The 14,468-nt window shown below is 40.2% G+C and overlaps 1 protein-coding gene across 8 annotated transcripts in view; it reads left to right on the forward strand.

Moving 5' to 3' along the window:
- Nucleotides 1–14,468, forward strand: part of LOC129699023 (solute carrier family 35 member F5-like) — a 122,242-nt gene that overhangs the window by 28,930 nt on the left and 78,844 nt on the right. For 5 of the 8 annotated variants that reach the window (XM_055638594.1, XM_055638597.1, XM_055638599.1 and 2 more), the window contains exon 2: nt 10,903–11,041. In XM_055638594.1, coding sequence (XP_055494569.1) covers nt 10,903–11,041 — 139 coding nt within the window. Of the gene's footprint in view, nt 1–2,167; nt 2,274–5,585; nt 5,693–10,902; nt 11,042–14,468 lie in introns of those variants that run through there. The other 3 variants (XM_055638601.1, XM_055638596.1, XM_055638600.1) reach the window with 3 other exon arrangements.

Genomic DNA, 14,468 nt, shown 5'->3' on the forward strand with positions numbered 1-14,468 from the left:
ATCACCCTATCTACATGAGATTCCACCTTCAGGGAACCATGCACAGTTATTCCTAGATCCCTCTGTTCAACTGCACTCCTCAATTCGCTACCATTTACCATGTATGTCCTATTTTGATTTGTCCTGCCAAGATATAGCACCTCACACTTATCAGCATTAAACTCCATCTGCCATCTTTCAGCCCACTCTTCCAAATGGCCTAAATCTCTCTGTAGACTTTGAAAATCTACTTCATTATCTACAACACCGCCTATCTTAGTATCATCTGCATACTTATTAATCCAATTTACCATACCATCATCCAGAGACACATAGTTTAGGCCTTCAACTCATGACTGAATGAATGAATGATGAATGAATGAATGAGTGAATGGATGAGTGGATGTACAGCCTCCAAATCTCATTTTTTCACATTATAAAAGGGTGCAATTAAATTAATTAAAGTCCATACAGATTAATTTTCATAAATTCAGACTTTAGATCTTACCTTTCAGTTCCAGTTGATTCACAATGTTTCACTGGTTTCACAACTTGGCTGTCCTCTTTGTGTTGCAGCACCTCAGCAGGGACTTTGCTTTCAAGGCTTTGTTCCACTTCTATCCACTTAGCTGCACATTCTTCAGACTTCTTTAATGCTTTTCTCACTAAATTCAATTACCCTGCTGCAAGTTTCCACGACATGTATTCCACAGAACAACAAAGAACCTTCATCGGAATCTCCAATAAAACAGGCATCAGTAGAAGCACTCTTAGCCATGATGTGTGCTCCCTGCCTAGCTAGCCTGAAACAAAGCGCGTGATTGGCCAACTGGTGTCCAACTCAATGCCAAACGTGCTTTGATTGGACTAAAAAATACCCGCAAATTTTCAGTTTTTTCTATAATTTAATAAAAATGTGCATGTTTTGTTCTTGACATAGAAACATAGAAATTAGGTGCAGGAGTAGGCCATTCGGCCCTTCGAGCCTGCACCGCCATTCAATATGATCATGGCTGATCATCCAACTCAGTATCCCGTACCTGCCTTCTCTCCATACCCTCTGATCCCCTTGGCCACAAGGGCCACATCTAACTCCCTCTTAAATATAGCCAATGAACTGGCCTCAACTACCCTCTGTGGCAGAGAGTTCCAGAGATTCACCACTCTCTGTGTGAAAAAAGTTCTCCTCATCTCGGTTTTAAAGGATTTCCCCCTTATCCTTAAGCTGTGACCCCTTGTCCTGGACTTCCCCAACATCGGGAACAATCTTCCTGCATCTAGCCTGTCCAACCCCTTAAGAATTTTGTAAGTTTCTATAAGATCCCCTCTCAATCTCCTAAATTCTAGAGAGTATAAACCAAGACTATCCAGTCTTTCTTCATAAGACAGTCCTGACATCCCAGGAATCAGTCTGGTGAACCTTCTCTGCACTCCCTCTATGGCAATAATGTCCTTCCTCAGATTTGGAGACCAAAACTGCACGCAATACTCCAGGTGTGGTCTCACCAAGACCCTGTACAACTGCAGTAGAACCTCCCTGCTCCTATACTCAAATCCTCTTGCTATGAAAGCCAACATACCATTCGCTTTCTTTACTGACGAGTTTCATGGATGATTTATATAACATCTTTACACAATATGTGAACATTTCATGTAGTTCTGTGAGTTGCGTCACAAAACTGCACAAAAAAGCTCCTCTGCCCACAGCGTATGACTCCTGAAGAGTGATTCATGAACATCACCAGTTGCTGGATGTCCTCTCTGGTGATGCTCTGCCAGGCCTGTATTGCAGCCATCTTTACCTTATGCTTGTTTTGGGAGCTAGTCTCCTTTAGTTTTCTTGGCAAACTGTAACCTGGCCATCGTATTTTTGCGGCTAACCAGTGGTTTGCATCTTGCAGTGTTGCCTCTGTATTTCTGTTCATGAAGTCTTCTACAGACAGTGGCCATTGACAAATCCACACCTAAAGAGTGTTTCTGATCTGTCGGATGGGTGTTAGGGGATTTTTCTTTATTATAGAGATAATTTTTATGTCATCAGCTGTGGAGGCCTTCCTTGGCCTACCAGCCCCCATTTGAATAGTAAGCTCACCAGTGCTCTCTTTCTTCTTAATAATGTTCCAAACAGTTGATTTAGTAAGCCTAAGGTTTGGCTGATGTCTCTAACAGTTTTATTCGTGTTTCTCAGTCTCATAATGGCTTCTTTGACTTTCATTGGCACAACTTTGGTCCCCATGTTGATAAACAGCAATACAAGTTTCCAAAGGCGATGGAAAGTAGATGTGGAATAAGAGGTAAGACGAACTGAGTTAAGCATGAAGAGAGATGTCCTATGTATTTCAGTGTGGATGATGTGGGTTTGGGTCAGTGGGTAGATTATAGTCCACCCCAGAAAGAGGTGAAGCATCTCCTCTGCAATAATACTCATAGAGTCCTAGAGTAATACAGTGTGGAAACAGGCCCTTCGGCCCAACTTGCCAGCATGTCCCAGCAACACTAGTCCCACCTGCTCACATTTGGTCCATAACACTTCAAACCTGTCCTATCCATGTGCCTGTCTAACTGTTTCCAAATGTTTGGATAGTACCTGCCTCAACTACCTCCTCTGGTAGCTTGTTCCGTACACTCACCACCCTTTGTGTGAAAATGTTACCCCTCAGATTCCTATTGAATGTTTTCCTCTTCACCTTAAACCTATATCCTCTGGCCGTCGATTCACCTACACTGGGCAAGGGACTGTGCATTTATATTTCCAGTTTGACAACATAATTCCCATAACATGGTGCCCGGAACTGAACACAATACTCTAAATATGGCATCACCAACGTCTTATACAACTGCAACATGACCTCCCATACTCAATACACTGACTGATGAAGGCCAATGTGCCAATCCATCCCTCTGCTCTACAACACCCCCCAGAGCCCTACCACTTACTGTGTAGGTCCTGCCCATGTTACACTTCCCATAATGCAACACCTCATATTTCCATCAGCCCACCTGGCCAATCGATCAAGATCCTGCTACAATTTTTTACAACCATCCTCACTATCTGCAAAACCACCCACTTTTGTATCATCTGCAAACTTGCTAATCTTGCCGTGTATGTTCTTATTAAAAATCATTGATATAGATAACAAACAGTAATGGGCCCAGCTCCGAACCCTGAAACACACCATTAGTCACAGGCCTCCCGTCTGAGAAGCAACCTTCCACCATCGCCCCCTTCTTCCTTCCATGAAGCAAATTATCTATCCATTCAGCTATCTCCTTGGATTACATGCGATCTAACCTTCCAGAGCAGCCTACCACTTTGCTGATTCTTTGCTGAGGTCCATATATACAACATCTACAGCTCTGACTTCATCGACCTTTTTGGTCACGTCTTCAAAAAATGCAATAAAATTTGTTGGACACGACCTCCAACGCACAAACCCATGCTGACCATCCCAAATCAGCCCTTGTTCGTCTAAATGCCTGTAAATCCTATCCCTCAGAATATGCTCTAGTTACTTTCCAACTACAGACGTTAAGCTCACTGGCCAATAGTTCCCAGCATTTTCACTGCAGCCCTTCTTGAATAGAAGCACAACATTTGCCACATCGAGTCTACTGGCAACTCTCCTGTATTTAAAGACGACTCGGAAATTTCAACTAGGGCTCCCCCAATTTCCTCTCCGGTTTCCCACAATGCCCTCGGATATATCTGATCATGCCCTGGAGATTTGTCTCCCTTCATACACTATTGAACCTTCAGCACCTCTTCGACCGTAGCACAGACTGCTCTCAAGGGACTTCCATTGATTGTCCCGTTCCTCTGTCCTGTCTTTCTCCTTGGTAAATACAGACTGCTTTACTTTCTGAGGAGTCCCACTCTCTTTCTAGTTACCCTTTGTTAAGAATACAAGAATAAATTTGCTCTTCTTTTTAAACCCAATTTCTTTCAATTTTACCCAAAATTGAAATAAATGATTGAAGCACAATATGCCACATAATCGTGAGAAGTTGTAACTTTCCAGAAATTAAAAACGCTTAGAAATTTACCCACAATTGATGTAGAGCTCTTTGGCTTGCAACTTAAATTGTCATTTACCTTTTTAAGAGATTAAACGTTCTCTATCTTAACTAGGATACATCTCAACTATTTTACAATGCCTTTACTTTGCCTGGATGCATATCAGTGGGATCTTGCAAAATTTCTCTCATCTTTATTTTCAAATGGTGGATATATATATTTTTTAATTTGTTGAGGCTCTTCAGTGTATTCAAATAATCAGCAGCATTTGTTCCAATTTTATTTGAAACTTCTGACCTAAAGCATGAATCATCTCCAGTGTTTGCTTTGCCCCTCCCTGCTCCTTTGGCTAACTTTCCTTTTTTTAAGGGCTCACAAAGCCTTTGGTTATTGTCTTTTTAGTTTGATCATCAGACTTATTTAATTACACTCGAAGCTGCATGATATCTTTTTGCATTCTAGTACATCTATTTTATTCCTAAAATATTTTTATTTCCTCCTTGCATTTATCATTTGATTCATATTATTATGGTTGTAACAGGGAGTTTGGTTGTTTGGTCCAGGTGTTTGGTACTGTTCCCATTTTTAATTATTTCTTCGAAAATTAGAGGTACAGGTATAAAAATTGCATTGGTGTATGTCCTTTCTATTTTGATTTAGACAAAATGTTCAAACGTTTAACACATTGTTAACCTATTTGGTTTTATCTAAGATGTCTTTACTTACAAAAGTAAAGTGTTATTTGGTGAAAAGAAGAGACTGAGAATAGGATCAGAGGTGTATTTTCAGATCAGTGTTTCAGGTCCATGAAAACATAAACTTATTATTACTCCGAGACAAGAAACTGCAGATGCTGGAATCTTGAGGGGGAAAAAACCAAAGTGCTGGAGGAGGTCAGCGGGTCAGGCAGCATCTGTGGAGAAAATTGACCGAGGACATTTTGGGTGGAAACCCTTCAGAAGTCTGTTCCCTCCACAGATGTGGCCTGACCCATTGAGTTCCTCCAGCACTTTGCTCAACTTTGTAATCACTATTTGAAATAACCACTTTACAATCTTTCAGAATACTTTCAATTGCTATAACTAATTTGGTTTGTGAATTAATGTATTATATTAATAAAAATGAATAAAAGTAATGTATTCACAGATTTTTGTATTTCTGTAGATTGGGTAAGCTCTGATTTGTCCTTTTTAACTACTGCACCTAAAATCTTTACAAATATCCGATTCAGATTCAGATTCAATTTTAAATTGTCAGTGTACAGTACAGAGACAACGAAATATGGCTAATCAATAGGCAGTTGTAAAAGCTTTAACTTCCATGTACCTGTTTAGTAATCTACTGTTATTCTAAGATGTTAAGCATATCATTCCAGGATTGTGGAGCATAATATCCTAACTACATTACCAATGCTATATATTGGATGATTTTGATAGGAGATCTACCATTTCAAACTACTAAGAATTAGTCACACATTGCTGCCCTTCCCAGATCACTACAAATAATTTCCCTTCAAGACTGGCTTGACTATCTGTCCAAATGTTTATTCCAATCTAAATGTGCACTCATTTTAACATTTTTATTTGTACAGAAACCGATCTAAGTTACAGTAAGGTTGGTGCTGATGCATTACTCTTCAGTGATTGTTGAAGGACATGGAAATTGAATCATTGCTTTGAGCTTTTAACACCTGAAAAAGTAAAGATTCATATTTTCTCTCAGCATATACATATTGATGACCATGAACATTATAAATATATTCTTGTCTTGTTGAAAGTGAAATATACTATAGAAATAAGATGTATCAACATTTTATGTGTCGTTCAGTAGATGGTAGAACATACTGTTATTGGGTTATTGCCAGAACTGTACATTTTGATTTTTGCAGAAATCTTTTTGGGCAATCAGTTTATGCTGAGATAAAACATAACAGACTTGAGAAAGATACCAGGTTAATTTGAAAAATATCTGGAAATCTTTGGCTGGCAGGCACTTGACTATTCTATCTGGTAGTGAACTGTACTTATTCAAATGGGTTTTGAGGGTTCAAATCCAAAATGGAGACGGAGCACTCAACAATATAAAACTTTACAGAAATATGATAAACTAGTAGTAAAACACCAATAAAACGGCAAGTTCCATGCCTTTCCTCTGCTGCTGGGGACTTCTTAACAACAGCCTGTCCTAGGAACCTTAGGTCATGGCACCTTTCGGGATCCTGATCCAAGGTGAAGTGCAGGGTCCTCACTCGCAGCAGGTATTTACTGTAGATAATCATTAAGCTCTCACTTCTTTCCTAATCTACAAACAACATAAACCAGCTTCATTTGAATAAAAACAGCCAGCCCTACACACAGAAACAAAACTATTTACAATATGACTGAATTTTTTAGTGCCTTCCCTCTCAGTGGAAAATGCTGATTCTGCTGTGGGGGGACGTTCATGTTAAATTCTATAGTGTGTTGTGTCTTTTCTCTTATTTTATACGATGTATGGAAACCAAATTTATTCTATGTAAAGCACATTGGTTTCAACGCAAGTTGATTTAAATGTGCTATATAAATAACATTTACTTACTTACTTACTTACTTACTTACTTACTTACAAAGTTATCTACTACACTAGACGTCATGCTAGTCCAAAAATCACTTTCTTTCAGAAACGTTCGTCACATCCCACTATCTTACAATATGTTTTACCGCTGTGGGCCTCAAGACCTTTTTTTTTTTGCCAAACAAACATCCTCAGCCTAAGTGCTGTTAGCCGACAACCCCATTTCAGTCACCGACATGCTTTAACCCTTACATTACCACAACTGTTGAATTTCATGCAGGAACCAACATCTCATGTTTCAAGTTGTAAATGGTAATTTGTCCCACATCCTTCCTCCTGTTGAATCATAGACATGTTCTGGTGCCAGGCACAATATATATTGCGCATTGGACTAACATAGTTTATAAAATAAACTAACTTTAACATGTTGCAAAAGTTCTGAAACATTTAAAGTAGAATTAATGATGTCCAAAAGATGGATACAAAATTAAGCAATAATGCACATTGTAATGTTCTACAAATAGTGACAAATGGATTACATGTTCATCTCCCACAGGCCAGTGTTAACTTGTCCTTTTCTCAAGCCCTGACTTCTTTGCTCCAAGCTACTGCCACCACCCTAATCACTTTAAAGTTCACTGCATTCTGTTTTCTGTCCAAGTCAGTCACGTCCAGGCTACCTTTTCATTCTGGAGATTGAGGATTTATCATGACATTCACTTCACCCGACATTCACAGTCTGTTTCCATCCTGTCCACAATGTAGGCATTGCACTTATAAATCAGATTACTGTGGCCACAATGCATTAGAGTCATAGAATCATACAACATTGAAATAGCCCTCCGGCCCAATTTGTCAACAACGACCAAGATGCCCCATTAGCTTGCATTTGGCCCATATCATTCTAAATAACGGACCTGCTGATACTTGTTTACAAAAAAGGCACAAAGTACTGGGGTAACTCCACATGTCAGGCAGTATCCCTAGAGAGCCTGGATATGTAATGTTTCAGATCTGGATCGTTCTTCAGAAAGGAACATAATGCCTGTCAACCATGGAAAAAAGTAATGGAATGGGCAGATAATGAGGCCAGCCACACAAATAATATTGAAAGAAATCTAGAAAAAGAGAAGAAGAATCTTAAGAAGTAATGCTTATTAGATATGACACTAAAGTAAAGCAGGCGGTGTTGCAGATAGTGAAGATGTTTATTGAAAATTAGGCAGAAATTTGATCAATTTGACAAGTGGGCTCAGGCAGCATCGCCGGTGATAGTGCGGCCCTCCCTGATGAACAATGCATTCTATTTGCTTTGACAGAAGACTATCAAGATGATGATGACATCTGTCCCGTCCAACTCGAGTGTGCCTTTTTTCACATGCACTGTTGCAGAAGTAAGATTGGCCTTTATGAGGGTGAACACATGGAAAGCAATGTGCCCGGATGGTGTCCCTGACCCACGCCCTTAGGAATTCCGCAGAACAACTAGAGGCTCACAGATATATTTAATCTCTCCCCAATCCATTCTGATGTACCTACTTGCTTCAACAAAACCACTAGCATCACAAAGAAAAGCAAGATATTATGCCTTAATAACTACTGTCCAGTGCCTTTAACATCCACCATCATGAAGTGCTTCAAGAGGCTAGTTATGAAACACATTAAGTCCAGCCTTCCAATCAAACTTGATCCACTGCAGTTTGCCTACGGCCAAAACAGGTCACAGCTGATGCCATTTCCCTGGTCCTACTCATCCCTGGAACACTGGGATAGGAAGGACACCTACATCAGACTCCTTTTCATTGAATATAGCTCTGCTTTCAATACCATTATCGCAACAAAGCTCATCTCCAAACTCGTGGAACTTGGAGGGAGCACTAGCTCTGAATTTCATGTCCAACAGACCACAATCAATGAGGATAGGTGATAAATCATTCTCTACAATAATAATCCTTAACACTGATGACCCGCAAGGATGCGTTCTCAGCCCCTTACTATACACCTCAAACACTCATGACTGTGCAGCCAAATACTAATCCAATGCAATTTACAAGTTCACTGCAGTGGGACAGATGTCAAATAATGATGAAGTAAAGTAAGAAAGGAGAACCTTGTAACCTGGTGCCAAAACATCAACCTCTCACTCAATGTTGGCAAGACAAAGAAGATAGTGAATGACTTCAGGAAGCAAAGCAGTATACACACCCTGGTATGCATCATCGGGTGGCGCCGTGCATGGCAGCCTCACCAGCAGTGTGTTGTCCTTTCACCCTTTTGGTTATTTTTAGTCTGTTTTAAAGTATGTTTTTAGAGGTTTCTTAATCTTTTTTATGGGGGGGGGGAAGAGGGGAAACTGTTTCCCAGTCGCTTCCTGGTCGACGATGCGTCTTTTCTCCGAGTCGCATCTTCGCCCCCCCCCCCTCGCGGCTTACCATCTGAATTGGCGCGGCCTTTCCTGCCGGAGACCGGCCAGAGCTCCAGCCGCGGCGAGCACTGCATTAACATCACGCAGCGGGACGATGCATTAGCGGGGATTGCTTGTGTTGAAGCTCTGGAGTGTTGAACCTGCTGATTAACACCGTGGAGCTGTGGTTTGCGGAGCTTCTAGCCGCGGGCGGCGCTGACTTTAACATTGCAGAGGCCTGGGACCCCTTGCCGGTGGTCGCCAGTGTTGGAGCTCCGCGCAGCTCGGGCTGTGGACGTCGTGAGCCGCGTTCTCCGGTAGGAAGTGGCCGATTCAGAAATTCCAAGCTGCTGAGAGTGTTCTTCCATTCTGACGTCGGGGCTCCAATCATCCCGCGAGAGAGCCTGAACATCGGGCCACCGTAGCACCGACTGCGGAGGGCTCAAAGGCCCCGTCAAAGAGGAAGACGACTGAACTTTATTGCCTCACAGTGGGAAACGTCAATTCTGCTGTGTTAAACTCTATCGTGTATTATGTTCTTTTTATTTGTATGGCTGTATGGTAACTCAAATCTCATGGTACCAATTGGTGCCTGTGACAATAAATGTAACGAGCTGGTATGGCATTGATGGGGCCGAAGAAGAGATGGTCGAAAGTTTAAAGTTGCTAGGAATAAATATCACCAGTAATTTGTCCTGGACCAGGTACGTCAAAGCTATCGCCAAGAAAGCACATTCAACAGATATTTAATTTTTCAATAGACATTGAATTTTAAACTTTACTGCAATAGTTGTTTGATTTCAACAATTTGTACAATCCTTAATATGCTTTATTTAAATATTCATCCCTATTTAAGAATTTATCTCTTTTGTAGTTTATGTGGAATTTATATACGTATTTGAATGTAGTTAATTATTCCAAATGTTCCTCCAGTTGAAAGCTGATGGTGAACAAGAGGTAGGGGAGTGTGAGGAATGTGAGACAGGATGTCCGGTGTTGTTGTTTAGTGATAAAAAACTAACATGACCTGAAAGGGAGATCAGAACCCTCTCTCTGGTAGCCCAAAGGGGAAGTGGTTTGCTACCAATATACCTATCGTGGATAATTTATGGGGTGCATTAAACTGTTGTGTCATTATTTCTCATTGTAAATAGCTGTGATTTGGGTCTCTTCTGACGCGTTTAGCTGTCATGATTGTATTCTATGGCAAAACCACCATTGCTTCAGATTTCTCTCTCACCATCTTGTTTTTCCCTTTAAGAAGTTTTTTTTTAAACTAATTTTAAATAAATGTTAGCTTCCTCTTTAACAGTTTCCTGATTTTCTATTTTTACAACTGTTACAAATTTCTTCAGTCCTCTTTTGCAAGTCTCCAGTAATTCCAGAAACATGCTGTCTTTCACTTCCTTCGGATTTAAACCCTCAGCCCGATAACTTATTTTAAACACCATGAGAGAGGTGTGAGAAGATAGATACAACATGCCGGAGTAACTCAGAGGCAGCATCTCTGGATAGAAGGAATGGATGATGTTTCGGGTGAAGACCCTTCTTCAGACAGAGTCAATCTCTGTCTGAATGGCCTTGACCCGAAACGTCACCCATTCTTTCTTTCCAGGGGTGCTGCCTGTCCCGCATTTTGGATTTACTATCAATGTAAACCAGCATCTGCAGTTCCTTCCTACATGAGGAGTGGGAAGAAATGAGAGGTACTGAAGCATTCGTTGCAAAGTGGTAAAGCAAGAGATGGAAGCACGAAAAGAGTGAAAGATCAAAGGAGACAAATTCAGAGATCAGTGACGCGATGGAAACATTGGCAATGTATGAGTCATACAGATAAATAGTCTGAATGGACACAAACAAATGTGATTAATATCAACTGGGTGATAGAAAATGTAGGTGTTTTCTTACTTATTTATTTGGCGTTTATTGCAATGCGCTTTGTATTTCACAGGTTACAAATGGTGTGGGCGTTTATCATGAATCGAATGAGCTCACAGAGCAGTTTTCCCCAGAGGCGGCGCATGGTCCTCGGAATAATTATTCTGTTGATTGTTGATGTCATCTGGGTTGCATCATCTGAGCTTACTTCAGTAAGTACTGGTGTTTTTTTTTTTAATTATATTGTCTTATAACACATGGTTCATTAAATTCATTATTGCTGCAAAAAATAGATTGAGAGATTCACAAAGAGGAATAGACATACAAACAATCAATATTTTAAATGCCTACAGGTATGTGACTTTATGAAGAAATATATACCAAGATTCCAAAGTATAATTTTAGACCCACTGGAAGAAGTAATGAATATCAATGCGGAGTCAACTAAATTAATATCGTACTTGTATAACAGTATTTTAAATATAGAATTACCATCAACCGAGGCAATTAGAGAAGACTGGGAAAAAGAATTAATGATAAAATCTCAAAGGAAACATGGGAAAAATATTTGATACATATACATAAATGTTCGATCAATGCTAGACATAACTTAATTCAATTTAAAATATTACATATATTATATTAACCCAAAACTAGGTTGAATAAATTTTATCCAAATATTTCTCCCATTTGTGATAAATGTCTTTCTCAAAATGCCAATATTACGCACTCATTTGTCTCTTGTTCAAAACTTTATAAATTTTGGTGTGATATATTTGATATATTCTCAAAGTTATTTAAGACAAAAATGGAACCTAATACAGAAATGATTATATTTGGAGTAAGTGGAGATGGGAACAAATTAAATACACACCAAAACTCATTTTTCAACTATGGGTTAATAACAGCAAAAAAACTTATACTTAAATTTTGGAAAAATGCTAATATACCAACATTTAAAATGTGGATCAGTAATGTGCTGGACACAGCACATTTTGAAGAAATGAGACTCCTCCTAATAGACAAACAAGACCTATTCTTAAGGAGTTGGTCCCCATTTATTGATTTCTTGGATTCATGTGGTGACATAGTATCATGAAAACCAACAGTTTCAGGTATGGGTGAAAGATGATTTAGAATATTTTTTAAAAATCATCTCACTGTGGCAATGGAATAATCTCCCTCCTGCTTTCCTCCTTCACTTATTCCTTCTCTTTCACTTTTTCATTATTGGTTTAAATATTCCACCTCTCCACCAATTCCAATATACAGTGGCTTGCAAAAGTATTCATACCCCTTGAACTTTTCCACATTTTGTCACGTTACAACCACAAACGTAAATGTGATTTTATTGGGATTTTATGTGATAGACCAACACAAAGTGGCGCATAATTGTGAAGTGGAAGGAAAATGATACATGGTTTTCAAATTTTTTTACAAATAAAAAACTGAAAAGTGGCGTGCAAAAGTATTCAGCCCCCATTACTCTGATACCCATAAATAAAATCCAGTGCAACCATTGCCTTCGGAAGTCACCTAATTAGTAAATAGTCCACTTGTGTGTAATCTAATCTCAGTATAAACAGTATACAGCTGTTCTATGAAGGCCTCGGAGGTTTGTTAGAGAACATTAGTGAACAAATAGCATCATGAAGCCCAAGGAACACACAAGACAGGTCAGGGATAAAGTTGTGGGGAACTTTAAAGCAGGGTTAGGTTATAAAAAAATATCCCAAGCTTTGAACATCTCACGGAGCACTGTTCAATCCATCATCCGAAAATTGAAAGAGTATGGCACAACTGCAAACCTACCAAGACATGGCCGTCCACCTAAATGGACAGGCCGAGCAAGGAGAGCATTGATCAGAGAAGCAGCCAAGAGGCCCATGGTAACTCTGGAGGAGCTGCAAAGATCCACAGCTCAGGTGGGAGAATCTGTCCACAGGACAACTATTAGTCGTGCACTCCACAAATCGGGCCTTTATGGAAGAGTGGCAAGAAGAATGCCATTGTCGAAAAAAAGCCATAAGAAGTCCCGTTTGCAGTTTGCCACAAGCCGTGTGGGGGGACACAGCAAACATGTGGAGGAAGGTGCTCTGGTCAGATGAGACCAAAATTGAAGTTTTTGGCCTAAATGCAAAATTCCTAAATGTGTGCCGGAAAACTAACACTGCATATCACCCTGAACACACCATCCCCACTGTGAAACATGGTGGTGGCAGCATCATGCTGTGGGGATGCTTTTCTTCAGCAGGGACAGGGAAGCTGGTCAGAGTTGATGGGAAGATGGATGGAGCCAAATACAGGGCAATCTTGGAAGAAAACCTGTTTAGAGTCTGCAAAAGACTTGAGACTGGGGCGGAGGTTCACCTTCCAGCAGGACAACGACCCTAAACATAAAGCCAGAGCTACAATGGAATGATTTAGATCAAAGCATATTCATGTGTTAGAATGGCCCAGTCAAAGTCCACACCTAAATCCAATTGAGAATCTCTGGCAAGACTTGAAAATTGCTGTTCACAGACGCTCTCCATCCAATCTGACTGAGCTTGAGCTATTTTGCAAAGAAGAATGGGCAATGATTTCAGTCTCTAGATGTGCAAAGCTGGTAGAGACATACCCCAAAAGACTTGCAGCTGTAATTGCAGCGAAAGGTGGTTCTACAAAGTATTGACTCAGGGGGGCTGAATACTTTTGCACGCCACACTTTTCAGTTTTTTATTTGTAAAAAAATTTGAAAACCATGTATCATTTTCCTTCGACTTCACAATTATGCACCATGTTGGTCTATCACATATGTTGGTCTATCACATACAGTCCCAATAAAATACATTTACGTTTGTGGTTGTAACGTGACAAAATGTGGAAAAGTTCAAGGGGTATGAATACTTTTGCAAGCCACTGTAGGTGGCCAATGAAGGGGGGGTGGGGGGGGAGTCAATTTGTCAATCCATTTCAAGTCAAATCAACCATTTCAAGTCAAGTCAATCCATTTCAAGTTAAGTCAAGTAAGTCCATTTCAAGGGCAGGCCAAACAACTCATTGCATTGTAATTTCATTTTCCATTTTGCATTGCAATTTCAAGCACAGGAGGGCAGACCAAACAACTCATTGCATTGTAATTTCATTTTCCATTTTGCATTGCAGTTCCAAGCACAGGCAGGGCAGGCCAAACAACTCATTGCATTGTCATTAAGGGCTAACAAATAATTTATTGCAAGTACATTGCAGACTCACAGTTCATTTGATTCACAGCTTAGAATCATAGTTGTAGCCTCTCCCTCGCGATCTTCCAGAGTGACTGGCTCACGTCCAGGCATCCGGGGTTGTATAGTCGTGCCCCCACCACCCCTGGAAGGGGCATTACCTTAATTGTGGTGATTGACAGGCGAGAGGACCAATCAGCTGATCTCAAGATTGTTTAACCATTCATAACTTTTTTATTTTTCATCGATCGGAAAAATCCTCGGGGCTGCCGCGGCGGAGGAGGACTGAGTAAGATGGTCAAAAATCATAACGATCTAGGGTAGCATTTTTTCTAAAATCAATATACAGCGCAGACAGGAAGTGGTCAAAATGAGACTTTTAGTTATGTAGATAGTAATTTAGTAGCCAAGTATGTTTTGCAACATACGAGCA

This window comes from Leucoraja erinacea, chromosome 7 (assembly GCF_028641065.1).
Source record: "Leucoraja erinacea ecotype New England chromosome 7, Leri_hhj_1, whole genome shotgun sequence".
NCBI lineage: Eukaryota > Metazoa > Chordata > Chondrichthyes > Rajiformes > Rajidae > Leucoraja > Leucoraja erinaceus.